Source organism: Desarmillaria tabescens (assembly GCF_030435595.1).
Source record: "Desarmillaria tabescens strain CCBAS 213 chromosome Unknown EV420scaffold_79, whole genome shotgun sequence".
NCBI classification, from domain to species: domain Eukaryota; kingdom Fungi; phylum Basidiomycota; class Agaricomycetes; order Agaricales; family Physalacriaceae; genus Desarmillaria; species Desarmillaria tabescens.
In genome coordinates, this window is record NW_026848378.1 from 77,276 (window position 1) to 93,932 (window position 16,657).

The window sequence follows — 16,657 nt, forward strand, 5'->3', positions numbered from 1 at the left end:
ATTCCTCGGCTTCGGACGGGCTGTAATGCTCGTTGATGATCCGATCGATTTCCTCGGAATGTGCTACTGCTGAGCATTGGGAAGATGGAACTGTGATAATATCGGTGACACAAGGGGTGTCCGGTTCGTGATGATCGATAGGGAGATTCAAGGGTATTTTGTCGTCCCTTCCAACTGTCTTTCCGTTTTTGTCCACCGACCACGTTAGTTTTTGAATGCGCGCCTCATACTCGTTCACGAGTTCCTCAGCATTGGCCATGTCTGAGCGTTTGAGCCACGAGTTCTCCTCTGCCGGGTATCCTTTCCACTTTACCAGGTATTCCGTGATTGTACGGCGGGTACGTCCACGACCTACGATCCGGTCTCTCTCTGCTACGATTTCTTCGATCTCGTACTCTTCTTCATCATCGATCAGCTCTGGGGGTGGTCATTCGGGTCGTGGCTGGTTTGGAAATGCTGGGACGTGGTACGGAGTAAGTAGGGACTCGTTGAAGCGGTTGTGGATTCGCCACTTTTCGGGGAGCTTCAGCTCGTAGGCCGATGCTCCTTTCTTGGCTACAATGGTAAACGGTCCTACCTGCCGGTCCCCTAGTTTCTTCATCGGACGGGGAAGGTTAAGGTGGGTTGAGTCTAACCACACCTTGTCGCCGATCTGGTACTCTGCCGATTTTTCCTTGTGCTTGTCATAAGCTTTCTTCATTGACACTGCCGCTCGCTCCAGAGATTCTTTTGTCTTCTCCTGTACTTCCTGGATTCCTTGAACTAGTTTCGACGCAGTGGGCACAACATCTCGGCGTTGTGGAGTTTTGATAACTTGTCCGTTGCGTCCAAAAACTACTTTGTAAGGGGAAAAGCCGGTGGCGGAGTGCTTTCGGTTATTGTGAGTGAAGGCGGCGAGTGGTAGCCAATTGCTCCAATCGTCCTGTCGGTAGTTAACAAACATCTTGAGGTATTTTTCAATCTCTTGGTTAACCCTTTCTGTTTGCCCGTCCGTTTGAGGGTGATAGGCCGTTGAAGGGTTTCCGGTAACCTGAACGAGGGTGTAAAACTCCTTCATGAACTTAGATACGAAAATCGCCCCCCTATCCGAGATGACCTTTTCTGGCATTACGCCATATGGCACGTAGATGTAGTCGCGTAAGATCTTAGCGAAACCCAGTGAAGATAATTCTTCCGTACAGGCGATGGGGATGATGGTTTTAGAGAACCGGTCCACGATGACGAGGATGGAGTTGTTTCCTTTCGAGTCCGGAAGTTTGGTGATCATGTCAACCGAGATATGGATCCACGGTCGGTTTGGAACTTCATTGGGGTGAAGGGGCGCCTTCTTAGGGCGACGATCCGCTTTAGTCCGTTGACATACTTCGCAGCCTTTCACATAGACATAGGCTTCTACGTCGGGTCGCATTCGAGGCCACCAGTAGTCTCTCAGGACAAGCTCCTTCGTCTTTTCTACTCCCGGGTGTCCTGCGGTGACATGGTCATGTCGTAGGGCTATGATCTCACCCCGTAACTGCCTATCTCTGGGCACGTAAATGCGTCCATCATACCATAGTAGTTCCTGATCTCGGGAGACCCCTTTTTCATGATTAAGGGAGTCCGAGATGCCCCGATCCCACTTGCGGGGGTCATGGGTGGCCAATTTGATCCTCTCTTGGACCTCCTCCGCAGTGGGCATCACCAGCGCTCGGAAATGTGCTGGTTTCAGGATCGTCACGTCCTTGTTATCGTTCTTCCCCTGATCGTGATCCGCTCTTCTTGATAGCAAGTCTGCCTTTCGATTTTGGGCTCCGGGTTTATGATGGAGGGTGAACCGGTATTCAGCCAACTCCGTCACCCACCGGGCCTGTCGTCAGTTAAGTTTCTGCAGTTTTCGGAAATACTGGAGGTTTGAGTGGTCCGTCCAGATCTCAAAATCCTCCCGAGCGCCCATTAGGTACTGGCACCACTCCTCTAGGGCAATCATTATGGCCAGGAGCTCCTTATCATAGATTTCGTAGTTCCGCTCAGTTACGGATAAGGATTTGGAGAGGAAGGCAACTGGTCGCCATTTCTCCTCCTGCCATTGGGATAGTATGGCCCCGATCGCTCCTTCACTGGAGTCGGCCTCAACGCGGAAGCGGCCTTCGTCGAGCGGGATGGTCAACACCACATCCTCCCGGAATAACTCTTTCAGCTTCTCGAACGCCTTCTGTTGGGTCTCCCCCCACTTCCATTCCACCTTTCCGGTCAAGCTAGTAAGTGGTTTGACGTGCTTGCTATAATCGCGAATGAACCGCCGGTAAAAATTGCAAAAGCCCAAGAACGATTGAAGCTCCTGCTTCTTGGACGGTACTGGCCAATCGAGGAGGCCGGCGATTTTTACGGGGTCCATGCGAATTCGTCCCTCGCTAATGATCACTCCCAGGTACTCCATCTCTTCTACCTCAAATTCGCACTTCTCCGCCTTGAGAAACAGGTTATTTTCGCGGAGTATCCGAAGTACTTCGCATACAATACGTCTGTGATCCTTCTTGTCCTTAGAGGCAATAAGTATGTCGTCGAGGTAGACCGACACTTCTCCAGCGGTGATGAGATCCTTAAAAATATCGTTCATCATCCATTGGAAGGTCGCCGGGGAGTTCGTCAGCCCAAAGAACATTACCAGCGGCTCGTAAAGGCCGCGATTGGTTCGGAAGGCGGCTTTCCACTCATCCCCTTGTTTTATTCTGACGTTGTTGTATCCCCATCGCACGTCCAGCTTGGTGAAGTACTTGGCCTTCTTCAACCGGTCCATCAGCTCCCCTATGAGAGGTAGCGGATACCGATTCTTGACGGTCATCTCATTAAGCTTGCGATAGTCCTGGACTGGTCGCAGTTTCCCGTCCTTTTTCTTAACGAAGAAGAATGGGGAGGCCATAGGAGACTTTGAGGTCTGAATGCATCCAGTGGCCAAGTTCTCGTCCAAGAACTTGTCCAGCTCCTCCTGCTCTGCGGGATTAAGAGGGTAGACTTTACAGTCCAGGTTTGCATTGGCATTGGGAACCAGCTCGATTGCATGGTCCCAGGGTTTACGCGGGGGTAATTCGTCAAAGTTTTCCTTGGCAAAGACGTCCTTGAAGTCTCTATACTCGCTCGGCACTATCTCTTCAAAAGTCTTGGTCTCTTTCCGGGCGTTGGCTTGAGCGGCTAATTCGTTGGCCTTAGTGCCCATTGCCCGGACATGGAATGCCTCTTCGAAGTCAATTACCAGTATGGTATCGCCCTCTTCATATTCCTCCCACCGGGAGGTAGGGTCCGTATCGGGGAGGGAAAAAGGAATCTTTCGACAGGTACAGCGGGCTAAGGTGACTGCCCCGGTGTCCCAATCGATTAATGGATTGTGTCTTTGGAGCCAGTCGTGGCCAAGAAAAAGGGGGGTGGATCCTAGATCCACTACGGCTAGTTCGATCCGCTCCACATGGTCCCCAATGCGTAGCCGTACCTCGGCATACTCAGTGATATCTCCTCCTTTGTTTCGGGTGCCGTCGGCATTGTACACCGGAACGGGTCGGGCCGCCTTCTTGAGATTGAGGTCATGAGCCTGGGCCCAGCCACGGTCAATCGAACTCCCCGTAGCGCCGCTGTCCACTAGCGTGCTTACAGCATGGGTCTCCCTCGTGTCTAGCGTCTCCAATTGCACTTTTATTGAGACATTCTGTCCCTTCCTTCCACGTATGTACATGGGGGGTTTCTGTAAATCCTCCATCCACTCCCAACAATCCCTGGCCTCCGACGCCGTTTCCGGTTGTTCCCTCAGCGCCTCCCACAGTTCCTGGGTTACCTCCCCCTTCCTACGTGGGTGTACCCACCGATTGAGGGTAGCGAAGGCGGTGGATTGATCTCGGGCGAGTCGTAATGCCCGTCGGGTCCAGTGTGTCCCGAACGGTTCATAGTACGTGTCAACGATTGCCCGTTTGACCTCGGGCGTAGATTTGGGTTGAGGGGTCACACGAGACGTCCCTTTTGGCGTTACTGTCGGGATGTCGGACCGAAGGTGAGCTTCCTCGTCTTCGACTTCTTCTACTGATACCGGGGGTCTTGTACTCGTGGGCGGCAGTTGGTTGCCGGGCCGGTCGTGAGGGCCCCTCGGCGGCACTTGGTCACCTTCCGACGAGTCGGTGGAGGAGGGCTCGCTGCCCTGGGTTCGGCCCTGGCCAAGGGCACTTGTGCGCGGCGTTGTAACCTCCATGGTGATTCCATACTTAACCTCATTCCTAACGCCGGTGGTACTCTCGGAAACTCGAGGCAGCCGCACACATATTGGCTCGTCGAGGGGGTCGGCATCGTTTGCGGATGAGTCCACTACTAAATGTAGGTGGTCCCCTCGAGTCCCGGCCTCAGCTGCTTTGCCGCCACTGGCGGGAGGAACAGCCCTGCCTACATTTTGACAGGGAGGCCCTCCCGTCGGAGTCGTCGGCTGATTCTCCCTGCCGGGACGACGACCACCATGTCTGGTGTCCATCTTGTCCTGACCTGAGGCGCTCGCTGGGTGCTCCAGATCTTTCCCCATTCGGTCAGGCGGGGGTGTCAGAGGAGGACCAGCCCCTAGGGGTTCATTGTCCATCGCTGACTGCGTAGGATGGCGGGAATCCCCTCCTACGCCATAGACGTTTTGCGATTCTTCATTTTCAGTTTCCTCGACTGGTAACGCGGCAAAAAAGTTTGTATATTGTTCAAACGGGGTACCTACATACGTAGTATAAGTCCGACTATTATTACAAGAGTGCGCACCAGAGGAAATTGAGTCCTTTGCCGACGCCGTCGAATCGCTTACTTCGACGCCGGCTCGTCTTTTGACGACTTCTCCTTTTCGTCCTTGACCTCCTCGATCTTCGTGTCCTTTCCTAGTTCTTCTTTTTCGGCTTCAGCGAGCAATTGGCAGAGGCGAGCGACGTTGGGCTTTTTGCGAGGTGGGAGTTTGACGGGAAGCCACTTTGACTTGTCGTCGGGGCATTTATGCTTCGGGGTCCACCCAGTGTTCCCACACTTGAAGCACCGCTTGTCGGATCGTAACTTGTCAATCTCCATCGGCTGCCCGGCCCCCCCATAGGTTGTCCCCGTGGTGTCCTTCTTATCACCACTCGAACCCTGTCCCTTCGATTGATTGCCTCGACCCGAACTTCCTTGGTTCGGGGAGGACTTACTGGCGAGTCCCTGGGCCATGTCGTACCGATAATTGGCGTTGATCCGTAGGACTCGCACCTTCCACTGTGCGTAGGTTGTGGGGCGCTCGTTGTCCCCATGCATAACCGTCTTTCGCACCGTCTGTCGGATTGCTGCTTCCACCGCTTCGAACATCTGCTTCTCGTCGTGGAATTCTCCGCATTTGTGAGCTAGACGTTCGAACTTCGCGAAGAACTCCACTGCAGATTTGAAGTCCGACTGCTGGACTTTCTTCCACTCGGCTTTCCAGATCGCGAGTTCCGCCACTTCTCGGAATTCCCTGGTGATGTCATCGGAGAATTCCGCCCACGTGGGGAATCTCCAATGTCCATGCTCGTCCCGATAGCGATAGTATTGGTCGCCCCACCACTCTTTGGCCTTGTCCCGTAGGTACCCCTGCGCGAAGGTAATTCAATACGGGTTCTGGCCCTGGGCATTCATCGTGAAGTGTAGCGGGAACACCTGGAAGTACATCTCGCAGTGATGGAGGAACCGATTAATATCGGTCGCCTCCCCAGTAAAGTACTCTGGCTGCGTGATTAGCTTGGGTTTCACGTCACTCCAGGGGTTGTTATCTTTTCCCGCTGCAAGCGTCCAGGGCGGGATAGGGTCCGGGGGTGATGGAACCGAAGGGGGCATCGGCGGGTTTGGCGGTCGTGGGAGCGACCGAAGGCGGTAGTTGTCACCCGGCAGGGGGTAACCGCCGGGGTATGCAGGTGGTCGTGGCGGTTGAGGCGGGGGTTGAGTTGGGAATTCGGGTTGCTTCCCCTTGTTGGAGGGCCCTGCGCCAGGGTCGTCCATTTCGTCGTCGTCGGGCCCCACACCCGCCCAAAACTCTTCAGTTTCGAGCGGGTTGGGCATCGGCTGCGGTCGTCGATAGGCCGCACATCCTTGCTTCAGCTGATCGGGGTTGGCAAGGTTCCATACCAAGGCTGCCCGATGCCATGTCTCCACTTCCAAGATGTTCTTCATGAGATAGACGTCTCCCATGGCTTTCGCTGCTAGGTAGTCTTCTCCTGCCTCGGTCAAGAGCCACTGGGAGTCCTTCTCCATATCCTCCATCATAATTTCATACAACCCGTGCCAGGGTAGTATATTAAAGATTGTCGGCCGGGGATGATGAGGGTGGACCAGGAGGGTCCGCACCGCGGTCATCACCTCCATCTCGAGAGCGCTGTTCGGGGGTCAGCTCGGCATTCTTGGCCTCCTCCCTCTCTCTGGCGAGCCTGTCAAGCTCCCGATTTCTTCGCCACCTCCCGATGTCGGAATCCTCGTCGCTGATCTCTGCCTGGTAGGAGTTCCAGGCTCTTCTTCTGGCTTTGAGGTCGGCGCCCGCCCTTCGGGCGGCTCCGGCGTATCGAACGGCGGCGGCACGGATTTGGTTGTCGACCTCCTCGGGAGTGGCGTTGGGCTCGAGGGGTAAGTCCCACCAGCCTCCAGGTCCCTGGAGGGCGTCCTCTTCTGCACGTCGGATGTGTGCGTCATGCGCTCTGCCTCGCTCCATTCCGGCCTCGATTTCTGGGGCGAGCCTGGCAGCTCGAGTGAATCGGAGGGACTCGACGTATGTGTGATAGAGTAGTGGCCACGGACGCTGGGATAGTGGGACGGGGTCGGCGAAGGCTCTCGAGGGTACTGACGGCTCCCAGTCGGAGACTCCAGCGACGCGCTCGGCAGCGGTAATTGTTCCAAGTTCTTCGGCGTCGAGATCTGGGAACTCGCTCCAAAGCTCCCCACTCATCGGCTCGTCCGGGGCGACGGTGGGGATGACCTCGGGGGCCTCGGGCCTCTCAGGGATCGGGTTGGGCTCGTTTCTGGGCGCGACTTGGGCCACAGCAGCCTCTTCCCTCCTGTTGGCGTAAACCCAGCTGGTGCTGGGGTGCCAGCCAACGGGCTCTCCCCTATCGGTTGGCCAGGACCTTGGAAGAGGCTGTGGCTCAGCTGAACTGGTGGAAGCTGCGGAGGCTCTGAGGCCAAGCTCTCCGGAATCGCTGTCGTAGTCGTCTTTCTGGGCGACTCGGTACCTTCTGCTCTCACTTCCCCATACTGCGTCTGTCCACCGGGTCCCGGACCTGCCACTGTAGTTGTCTCCGGTATAGGTAGCATCCTCCTCCGTGTTCGGGTAGAGGTCGTTGAAGAGGTCGTCGATTCGACCGTCCTCCCACTCTGTGTGCTCGCCCCCTTCGAGCTCGGGGTCAGAGCCTTCTTCGCCCTCGACCAGATACCTGGTGCCTTGTCCTCGGACTCTGTCGGCACCAGACTCGCCTTGGACTGGAGACTGGTCGAAGAGACCTGGTAAGGGCGAGTCTCCTCGGTCGAGGAGTACCCCCCGGGTATCGGTGATGTCGATTGAATCGGCTGCTGCGCTGGAAGCGCTTCTGTAGGAGTCTGTGCTCGACTCTGAGGATCGCGAGCTGGGTCGCGACGATGTGTAGAGGGATTCTCCAGGTCCCCTGGAGGCGTTGGACTCGACATCTCCTATCGTTTGCTGAGATGCCGCTGGTATGTCGATTACCGGTGGGGGATACACCGGTGTGCTGGGAACGTAATGAAATGGGAGTTGCGCGTGGACTCGTCTCTGTTGGAAACAAAGGCGTAGTCGGTACAAAATAATGGACAAGAAAAAGAGTATAAAAGTCGCGAAGATGGCAAGAATGGAGTCGGACCAGGGCATCCGTACGTGGGTTTATCCTTGGCGTAAGTCGACGATTGACCATGCGAGCTGATAGACAGCAAGGATGGTAAGGACGATGAGGATCGCGATGATCAGGCTGAGGTCGGTCTCGTAGTTGGAGCCGTTCATCAACAGGATTTCGCAATCTTCGGAAGTTGAGGTGCTCGTCAATATCAACAATAGGATCGTTAATATAGAGGCGAGCTGGAGGGCGAGAATAAAGGGGCGCGTGTTTTTAATGATGGCGTAGAAACCCGACCCAGAGTAACAGGAGGAGTCCTGCAAACAGTGGAGCCGGAATGTATACGCAAGTGAGGAAGACTCGGAGGATGGTTACTATAACCAGTCCGAGGGGATCGTGAAGGAAAAAGTGCAGTGCACAATCTATGAGAAGAAAGATGATAATGAGATATAGTATGTTGGGCAACGGTAAGTCGTTGGGCAACTGAAGACGAGCTTCGGCTAAATGTTAGCCACTAACTCTATCGACTTAGATCGTACTAGGATTGCTACTTGCACTTCGGTAGACGATGCTCTAGTAAGTCAAAGGCGATGAAAGTCGATGGGACAGATAGTCACGAAGAACGGAGTTCGATGTTAGGTAGATTAAACCTTAGCCGAAGCTGGGGTTTAGACCAGCTGAGGCTCTACTTAAATACACGCTTGGTAACTAAAAATAGTACTGTGGGAATGCGTCCGTCGTGATCGCAAACGAGTAATCAAGATGAGTAATATGGAAGAAAAGAAATGAAATGAAAAGAAAAGAATAAACCATAACAACAAGCCTGCTGGATTTTGATATTGGCAATCATGAATTGGGCCTTGAAAAGAATCACAGTCTAATCAACCTCAACGACGTGTTAAACAGGATAGGCAACACCCTGAACTCACCGAAATGAATGGATCTTTACTCGAATGTCGTTCTCTTCGTTATCACGCACGACCTTTGCAGATTTAAAACCAAGCAGATTTTCCCGTGCTCTGCAGGAGAAGGGCCATTATGTGACCACGCCATCGCGAGGTCCGAAGCTGTCATGCTTGCCGAGTGAAAAGATGTAGCACGCAAAGCTTTTCAATGGAGAAAAAGATCCAGTCGGCATACTCTTGAATAAGACCGTCTGTTATATAGTTGAGGATGGGGACGTCGTCTGTGGGCTGCGATCCAGAACTCATTCGTCCATCCTATTATCGAGCTCACCACTATCAAAACTCTTCCACAGGAGAAAGGAGCATGCTACATCCTTGTTCCTTCAAATATTACAAACTGCAAAAACGAGTCCCGGTTACTCTCAGTAGGGATCTGCTAAGAGGGAAGAACAACTATACCTTGAATTACGGATATCGCCACAGTATAGAGGGCAAATCTGAATTCCAAGGAATGGAAAACCGTCGCATGGCCAGTATTTCAGTGAATAGCCTTTTCGTATAAAGCAGAATACGTTTCCTGTCTTTTGGACAGAATAGACTTATTAGACGAAAACCAGAGGGATGAAACGGCCAGTGACTTACCTGGCCTGATAACCACATCGTGTTACCAGGAGGCTGAACCGGCACACTATTAGGCGAAGATTGTTATGATGGTGTTGACGACTTTTTGTGAAAAACATTGACATACCTGGATGAGACATGATGTTTATACCACACATGGCCATATGCGAGTAGATTTTTCTCACCTTGGTGATATTACGATGGGGAGAAAGTCTGGTAGCATAGTCTTAAAGACGTACCATCTGCTATCATGAACACGACTGTGGACGTCATCCATAGGTTAGAAACTCATCCATAACATAGTTGGATTCTCTGGGGAGAACGGAGCGCAGTTATAGATGACTGACAAGTATGCGTCGCGCAGTTGTGAGGAGGGATCTATTTAAAGGGAGGGATTTAACTGTACCTCGACGTATGGATACGGTCACAGTTTCCGCCGGGGTCGTACTGAGTGATGAATGTGTTGCACTACAATAGCATGCCGTATCTTTCAACAGTCGCCAGAGCACGGTATGGACATCATTAGGATAAGAGCACAACCAACGGATACTGATATGTTCAGAAAGATGGCGAGTTGGCAAGCTTTGGAAAGAAACTGGAGGGTAATTCCAAGGGAACGAGAGCAGACTTGATGCATTATTAGGTGTGTAGGAAAAAGAGGTAGAATAAGTGCTTCGCACGGAAGAGTGTGTGTTTATCCGTAGGGAGATGTCGAATGAGACGGATGCCCAGATCCAGGTTTCCAAGACACGCGAAACAGGAACCTGCTTCACAAACACAGTCCATATTTGTGTCATCTACGGAGATTCTCAAAGCTCGTGGAAGGAGAGATGCAGACTTTCTGTGACCATGCGGAGGTTCCGTTGAGGTTGGAAAAAGAAGAGTAAGCACGCTGAAATTTGAAATTACTAACATCGGCAATGTACGGGCCGGGACCGGTGCCTCTAAATGACTTCTGCTTGCGTGGTCGAAGGCCGCCCCCAGCCTCGTCGCTCAACCAAAAGATATACTGACTGGTTCCGTTCTTCCAAAAACCGAGCCCATTTCCCAGACTTCGTTCCTCAAACTCACCATAATCGGCATTGAAAAATATGCTGTTACAAAGCACTCGCATGGCCAATGAGTGGATTCGAACCACTGTACCCTTCGATTTTACTCTTGACCTAAGGGGTTGACATATCTTCCCAGCAAAACGAAATTATAGAAATTAACAGATAGACGCAGTTTTTATTGTTGCAAAAAAGTCTTATGTACATATCAAATTCCCATTTGTTTGCTATGAATTCCCCGAACTATTATTTCACTCTCCCACAAACAATACAGAAAAAACGAGTTTCGCACCTTAAAAAAAGGCATACACATTGCCCATAATTACCAATAGACGGACCCGAACCATACCACTGGTAGGAGGTCCAACAACCAATGATGGTAGCAATGGAAGAAGACCGTGCTTCTAGGCGAACCAGACCTTTGCGAAACCGTTAGGGTAAACGGAGAGGTCCAATCAGCATCTTTCGGGAGGGGTGACAATACAATTCTGCCTAGCACAAAAAAGTAAGGTGCTTTACGCAATGACGATCTACCAACCCCGGGATTCGAACCACGCCGCTTGTAGAATCCCACTACTGATCGACGATGGCAGGCGAAAAAAGGTTCTTGCAGGAGGCCTATAGTATGTCGCAGGAAGTTTGAGCATTGATGAGATCTTGCACAGCTCAACATCAATGCCAAGGGACACGGCTGTATGCGTGCCATGGCAGAGAGACCTAGAATGAAATTGCGAAGCGCATTTAGTACGATGTATTATGCACTGCACACTGCGGATACGGCAATTTCTAACATAGCGAGCACCTTGGTTAGGCTCTCTATAAAATGTCCTCAGGTATTTTGTTTTGATTGGCTACTGAGTACGGATGCGTCAACATCATATGATCGTTCGCATGAAATCACAGGCACCAAGTATGGATTTATGCGTCGAAGATACTCTCCCTACCTTCACGACATTGCAATGGAAAAAAACCTCTCCTTGACCGACAAGAGAGTCATCATCTCTTACAGTCAACTAATCGCCGCAACGCGGAATAGAACCACGGTCATCCCAACGCACAGCTGTTCGTTCCATCAAATTGGGCTTCCATTGATCTACAGTGGCTGAAGGGATATAAAATGCACGCGAAAAGTCGAGATAGTTGATTACCAGAGAGCAGTTATGTTGTACAATCGAGAGAAGGAGAACAGTTCTTATTCAAACTAGAAAGAAAACCTATTCTGTAAGTACGGAACAGCAAGGAGGAACCAAGGATGTTGATGAAGACCGGGAGTTAGTAATTAGCATGGTAAATCGATAACAGGTCTTTGGAATGGACTGTATGCGGAAGAACACCGATAGGTGGATCAGAGTGCCCAACACGATTGTTTCACCACCTCAATGGCGGAAATATACCTGCCGTATGGCTCTAGAAGAATGGAAATTACTCAGCATAACATGGGATCCCAGAAACGTTCGCTCACTGGGTAGTCAGCTCTGAGAAACTGACATGTAACCAATATTCTGGACGTCCTTACTCGGGAAAGATGCTTGACAATACTTCGACGAGGGCGGGAATGAGGGCAAGCTTTCTGACGCGACGTCAGGCGCATTGAATGGTTAAGGGAAAGTGGAAGTTCACCTTAAGAATAGATACAAGGTCGAGCATCTCGCATTTAGGGCAACCACCGCCGCAATGCGGTGAGACGAGAAGGACTGAGGAAAGGCCGCGGATCACCTACCCAGAAATGATGAAGCGACGGGATCATGGACGCTGGTGTGTGTGTGTGATGATTGTCATCTACATAGAAATCGGGAAGAAGAAAGCTGATAGATAGACAATTACTCACCGTCACGACACCTATTCATAACTCTCCAGGGCCAATTCCGAACCCGAGTGGATCCAATAAGGGCTGCCGTTCGGCCCTTCTGTGCCTGGAAACATAGGATATGCCGGGGCTCGACATAAAAGACATCCTGTCATACGCATCTAGTAAGAACCAGGGACTGTTACGCGATTAGGGTGCATTGAACCGAGGATTGGAGACCTAAGGGTACTGCGCCAGACGTGGAACGTTGAGGTGTGACTAGTGACTATCAGAATATTAGCCGCATATAGTCGGAAATCAAGACTGGGAGAGAGAATACTTGCTGATCGGGAAGCCCAAGGCACGCGACGGTGAAGTGCAGGGTTATAGGGCCGTCGTCTCCAGATAAATCGCACGGGTTCATTCAGTGTACTTGACAATCAGCTTATAGCTAGCATCAACAACAGAGAGAGTAGATGGACAGATAGAAACTCACTAGCACGACATTCAGTCATATTCCCCTAAGTCCCTGATGCTCGTAGAATGGTGGATTCAGTATTGTTGCTATCCTCCCCCGATGAAAGCGTTTTGGGCCAGAGCGGTTGACGAGCGAGAGGCGACATCACTGATGCTGAGCGTGTTGGGCGAAAAGAAGAGGGTTGTCGGCATTTGAAATTCCCAAAATCGTCAATTCAAGCGCCCGGACCGACCATTGCCGGACACCAACATTACGAACTGCCAGAATAACATGAAATACGAAATGTACTGCATTCATTTCAGCAGGAAATACCCTCCGCGTACCTCGATTTTCAAAGATGGAACGACACCCTAGATAATGTTCAAAAGTCCACTCCCAAAAATAAAATACGAGAATACTTAAACTGATTCAGGACTGTCAACCAGTGGATTCGAACCATCGTGCTTCTGGGAATGTAGCAGTTCATCCTCAGGACCAACATTGAATGATGTCTCTCATAAATATACACCAGATACCTGTTTAGGAATAAAATTTGCGACCGCCGCCCGGTATTGAGACTGAGGGCAAGGGAGATTGTCTTGCGACAAGCACCTAGCAGTTATACTGCGAACAGCCAGTCAGAAGAGATCTTTCAAGGTCATGTCACTTCATTCCACGAAAGACAAGTGGAAATCAAATCACCGCATTTTTCAGACCACCGAAGATCAAAGGAAATTAATAGATGGGGCAACGGACCCACGGTGGCTGAGGAATGGACTTGGGACGTGTTTTATGGGGAAGGGCTTTTATTCTCGGTATACGCCCCGTTAATTCACCTCTTTATGTTCTATAAACGTATCCCTAGTCGAACAAGATACGAAAGGCGATTTGTGCGTAAACAGAAAATAAAAATGACCAGAATGTTCTGTGCCACCCAAATGCTTCATGACGTCCTTCCGAGGAGACATTTTTAAAAAACGTGGCCCATCAATTTCTGATTGTGGCTGTACCTCTTGCCGTGTTCATTACCGTCGATGATACGCCAAGTTGCGAGATGCGGTCCACAACGCACAGCTGACGGTTCTAAAAATCTCTTGAACATCAGGCTAAGCATCCAAAACTTGAAGTTGAACTCGATCATGTCACACTCGCAAACGCAAACACAATTTGAGGAACGCAACTATAATTTATTGAAACGCATGCAGATCAACGCACACGCAAATGCAGAGACAAGCTCGCAAGGGTAACTCGCAAAATTCTACATGCCCGTTTGCCAAAGCCAAGTCAGTATTTGGCTAAGTTAACGCACTGAACAAGACAGTACCTGAAGCTTCACCCGTAGATAAGATCGTCTCCACGTTTGCGCATATCCAGACAGCAGCTTAGATGGGTCTGCGGTGCACGAGATCGAAGATGATGGTCGAGGCGTGGTTCCGTGTCAAAAAAAAGTCTCAGCAACCTTCATCAGACGAGTAGTAGGCGACGATGGTATACTTATACTACAGTACGAACGTCATATCAGACAATGGCAGGGGAGGCTTAGGTTTTCCTGACTCGCCTGTAGTCAAGCCATCCCAGCCGGACTCGACCTCGGTACCATTTGCGAGGCACTTGAAGGATTACGTGTCTCGTATGAGTTGTTGGACAGACGATATTCACAGGAGCAAGAGATAGGTATGTGCGAGATGGAACCGTGAAGCGAAAGCGTAGTGAAGGAAGGAAAAGAAGAAAGGAAAGTTACCCCAGGTCGGACCCTCGATTACGGTGGCTGTGCCCCGGGCACGGGCCCGCGACGCGTCACTGTCAGGACTTACGGAGCTTTGGCACGTTCTGTTTGTGTTGATTTGGCATCCTCCGAATTCCTGACCGTTCCCCGCTGTATTCCCTCGATGATCAACAAGCCGCCAGCTATCCCCCATATTTTGACTGCTATTCCATACCGATAGACAACTTCGGATGAGCGCTTTGCTATTGTTCTTGAGCCGTTCAAGGCCAGTCCGGATCTTCGCCTTGAGCGCTCTGACTGAGCAGGATACTGGTAGTCGTCAGATGCGTAGCTCACCATTATGATAAGGCCATCTCTATCCATAAACATGTAGCTATAGAAACTACTTCCCGCTGTTTTCTGGTCGTGACATCGTGGGATTCGCAGGTCCAACTTTCGTCACCCTCCATGGAAGGACAATCTATGGTAGAGAATGAATCCGAGAAGACAAGGAGGCGCCTTCTCGATAGTCCTGCGAAGGACGCGTAGCAGTCGATGGGCTGCTTTTTCGAGTTTCATAGAAGACGACAGCTAGCTGACATGGAGGCGGAGATCCGGCAGGTAAGCAAAATTTCGCTTGTCGCCCTCGCTCAGTCTTCAAGGAAAAGAAACCACAAGCGAAGAATGACGAACCTCTTCATATCTGCTCGGATCTCAAGAAAGATATAATCCCAGATTTGTCGCCGGTCCTTGCAGAAACATATGGACGGAGTGAATGCAGGTAAGTCCATGAACATGTTACTCTTCTCTACAAACTAAGAACTCAGAGTTCAGGCACGATTGCGGGGGTTCAACGTTCAAGTTCTGGCATTACAGGACGTCTTGCTTCGACGGCAATAAGCGAGAACACCACATTTTGAACGACGAGCAGGATTATGAGCTTGAGTAATGGTGAAGCCCGGCGCTCTCAGTGGAGCTATCATGACACGATCTGTCGTCCGTCGTAAAGTTTCTCCTCTTTCCGCATAAACAAATTTTATTTGCAGTTCTTAATAAACAACACAAGCGGTACCTTCGTCGTCATGTCCATGCCATCCTCGAGTCCAAGTTTCAGTACGATGAGAACGGCACGACGGAAGGCGTCTTTGCTGCCGATGTTAGATGTCGTCGTTGGTAGATCCTGACGCTATGTCCTGGGACTATTCCTTGTTATCGCTTGTACTTGTACTTATAACACTAGATCCTTCTTCATCGACACCTATGATTGTACGGTACCTCAAGAAACTTCCATAGCCAATACTTCCTCCCGAATACATGTTCTCTCCGGTTCTGACAAAAATCACGACCGATCTTCACTAATACCACCCTGGCTTAGCCGTAGTTTCCCATCTATGTGACGGTTCGACTCCGCCTAATGGTACTAGCTTTTGTTCTTCCTTTCGGTGCATTTTAATCAGACATTACTATGCCAACCGGCGTGTCCGCACTGTTAATTTTGTCCTGAAGTCCAGCACGCACATGTATAGAACGCCCATTTGCTGGTGATGAGAATTCCGATGTCTACGTCCCCGAACCACTGTTTTGAAGAGTGCGAGAATGAAGGCTCCATTCGAGTCGAAACGTACGCTCTCTTCTTGTTCATCTCACAGCGGAGCAGCACACGTCCACAGTTTGATTCCGTAGTCAGCTCTGATCAATCACAGGAGGATCTACTCGTGATTATCACAAATTATTACAGCGTTTCCTTTCCTATCAAAGGTTAGAAATACAAGATTCTGTTATGGATCTGCCGAAATCCGGATATGCTAGCACGAGGCAAGGAGCAGTGATCGGAGCCAGGTAAGATTAATTAGAAGTGATGTACGTCGTTAGGGAATATAATGGATTCCGGCGAGGGTTCGTGAGGAGACCTGAGTGGTCCGGTTTGCGAAATAAAGAGATCAGCAAGCGCGAAGCAATTACTGAGGGAAGTAGCCGGTAAGTGCGGAGCAATTACCGATATAGAAGGCCTGTAAGCGCGAAGCTATTACGGGCCGTGGGTGAAGGCAAGCGCTAAGCGTAACCTTCGGGTTGGTATTGGAAAGCGCTAGGCGTATCCAATGGGTTGTTCAGCAAGCGCTAGGCGTAACTGAGGGTTCATGCAGTGTGAGGGTACTGGAAGTAGTAGATTGATCAAAGCTTTTCTAATACAATGTTATCTACAAGTTTATATACTAAGGAAATGTTCGAGTCATTATTATTCTACAATGTTCTATAATATTCTAGTATCAATACGAAGAATAGAGAAAGTAAGAGAAAGTACGAGCGAGTCACTACT

At 50.7% G+C, this 16,657-nt stretch overlaps 1 protein-coding gene across 1 annotated transcript; it reads left to right on the plus strand.

The window, feature by feature from the left end:
• Nucleotides 1-13,774: 13,774 nt before the first annotated feature.
• On the plus strand, nucleotides 13,775-15,705 carry EV420DRAFT_1731385 (uncharacterized protein; the record flags this gene model as incomplete). The annotated part of the gene is made up of 6 exons (XM_060479925.1): nucleotides 13,775-13,878; nucleotides 14,200-14,309; nucleotides 14,735-14,885; nucleotides 14,922-14,961; nucleotides 15,003-15,121; nucleotides 15,175-15,705. The coding sequence occupies 6 exons, from the start codon at nucleotides 13,775-13,777 to the stop codon at nucleotides 15,287-15,289; spliced, it is 639 nt and encodes a 212-aa protein (XP_060323488.1). The 3' UTR covers nucleotides 15,290-15,705.
• Nucleotides 15,706-16,657: the final 952 nt, after the last annotated feature.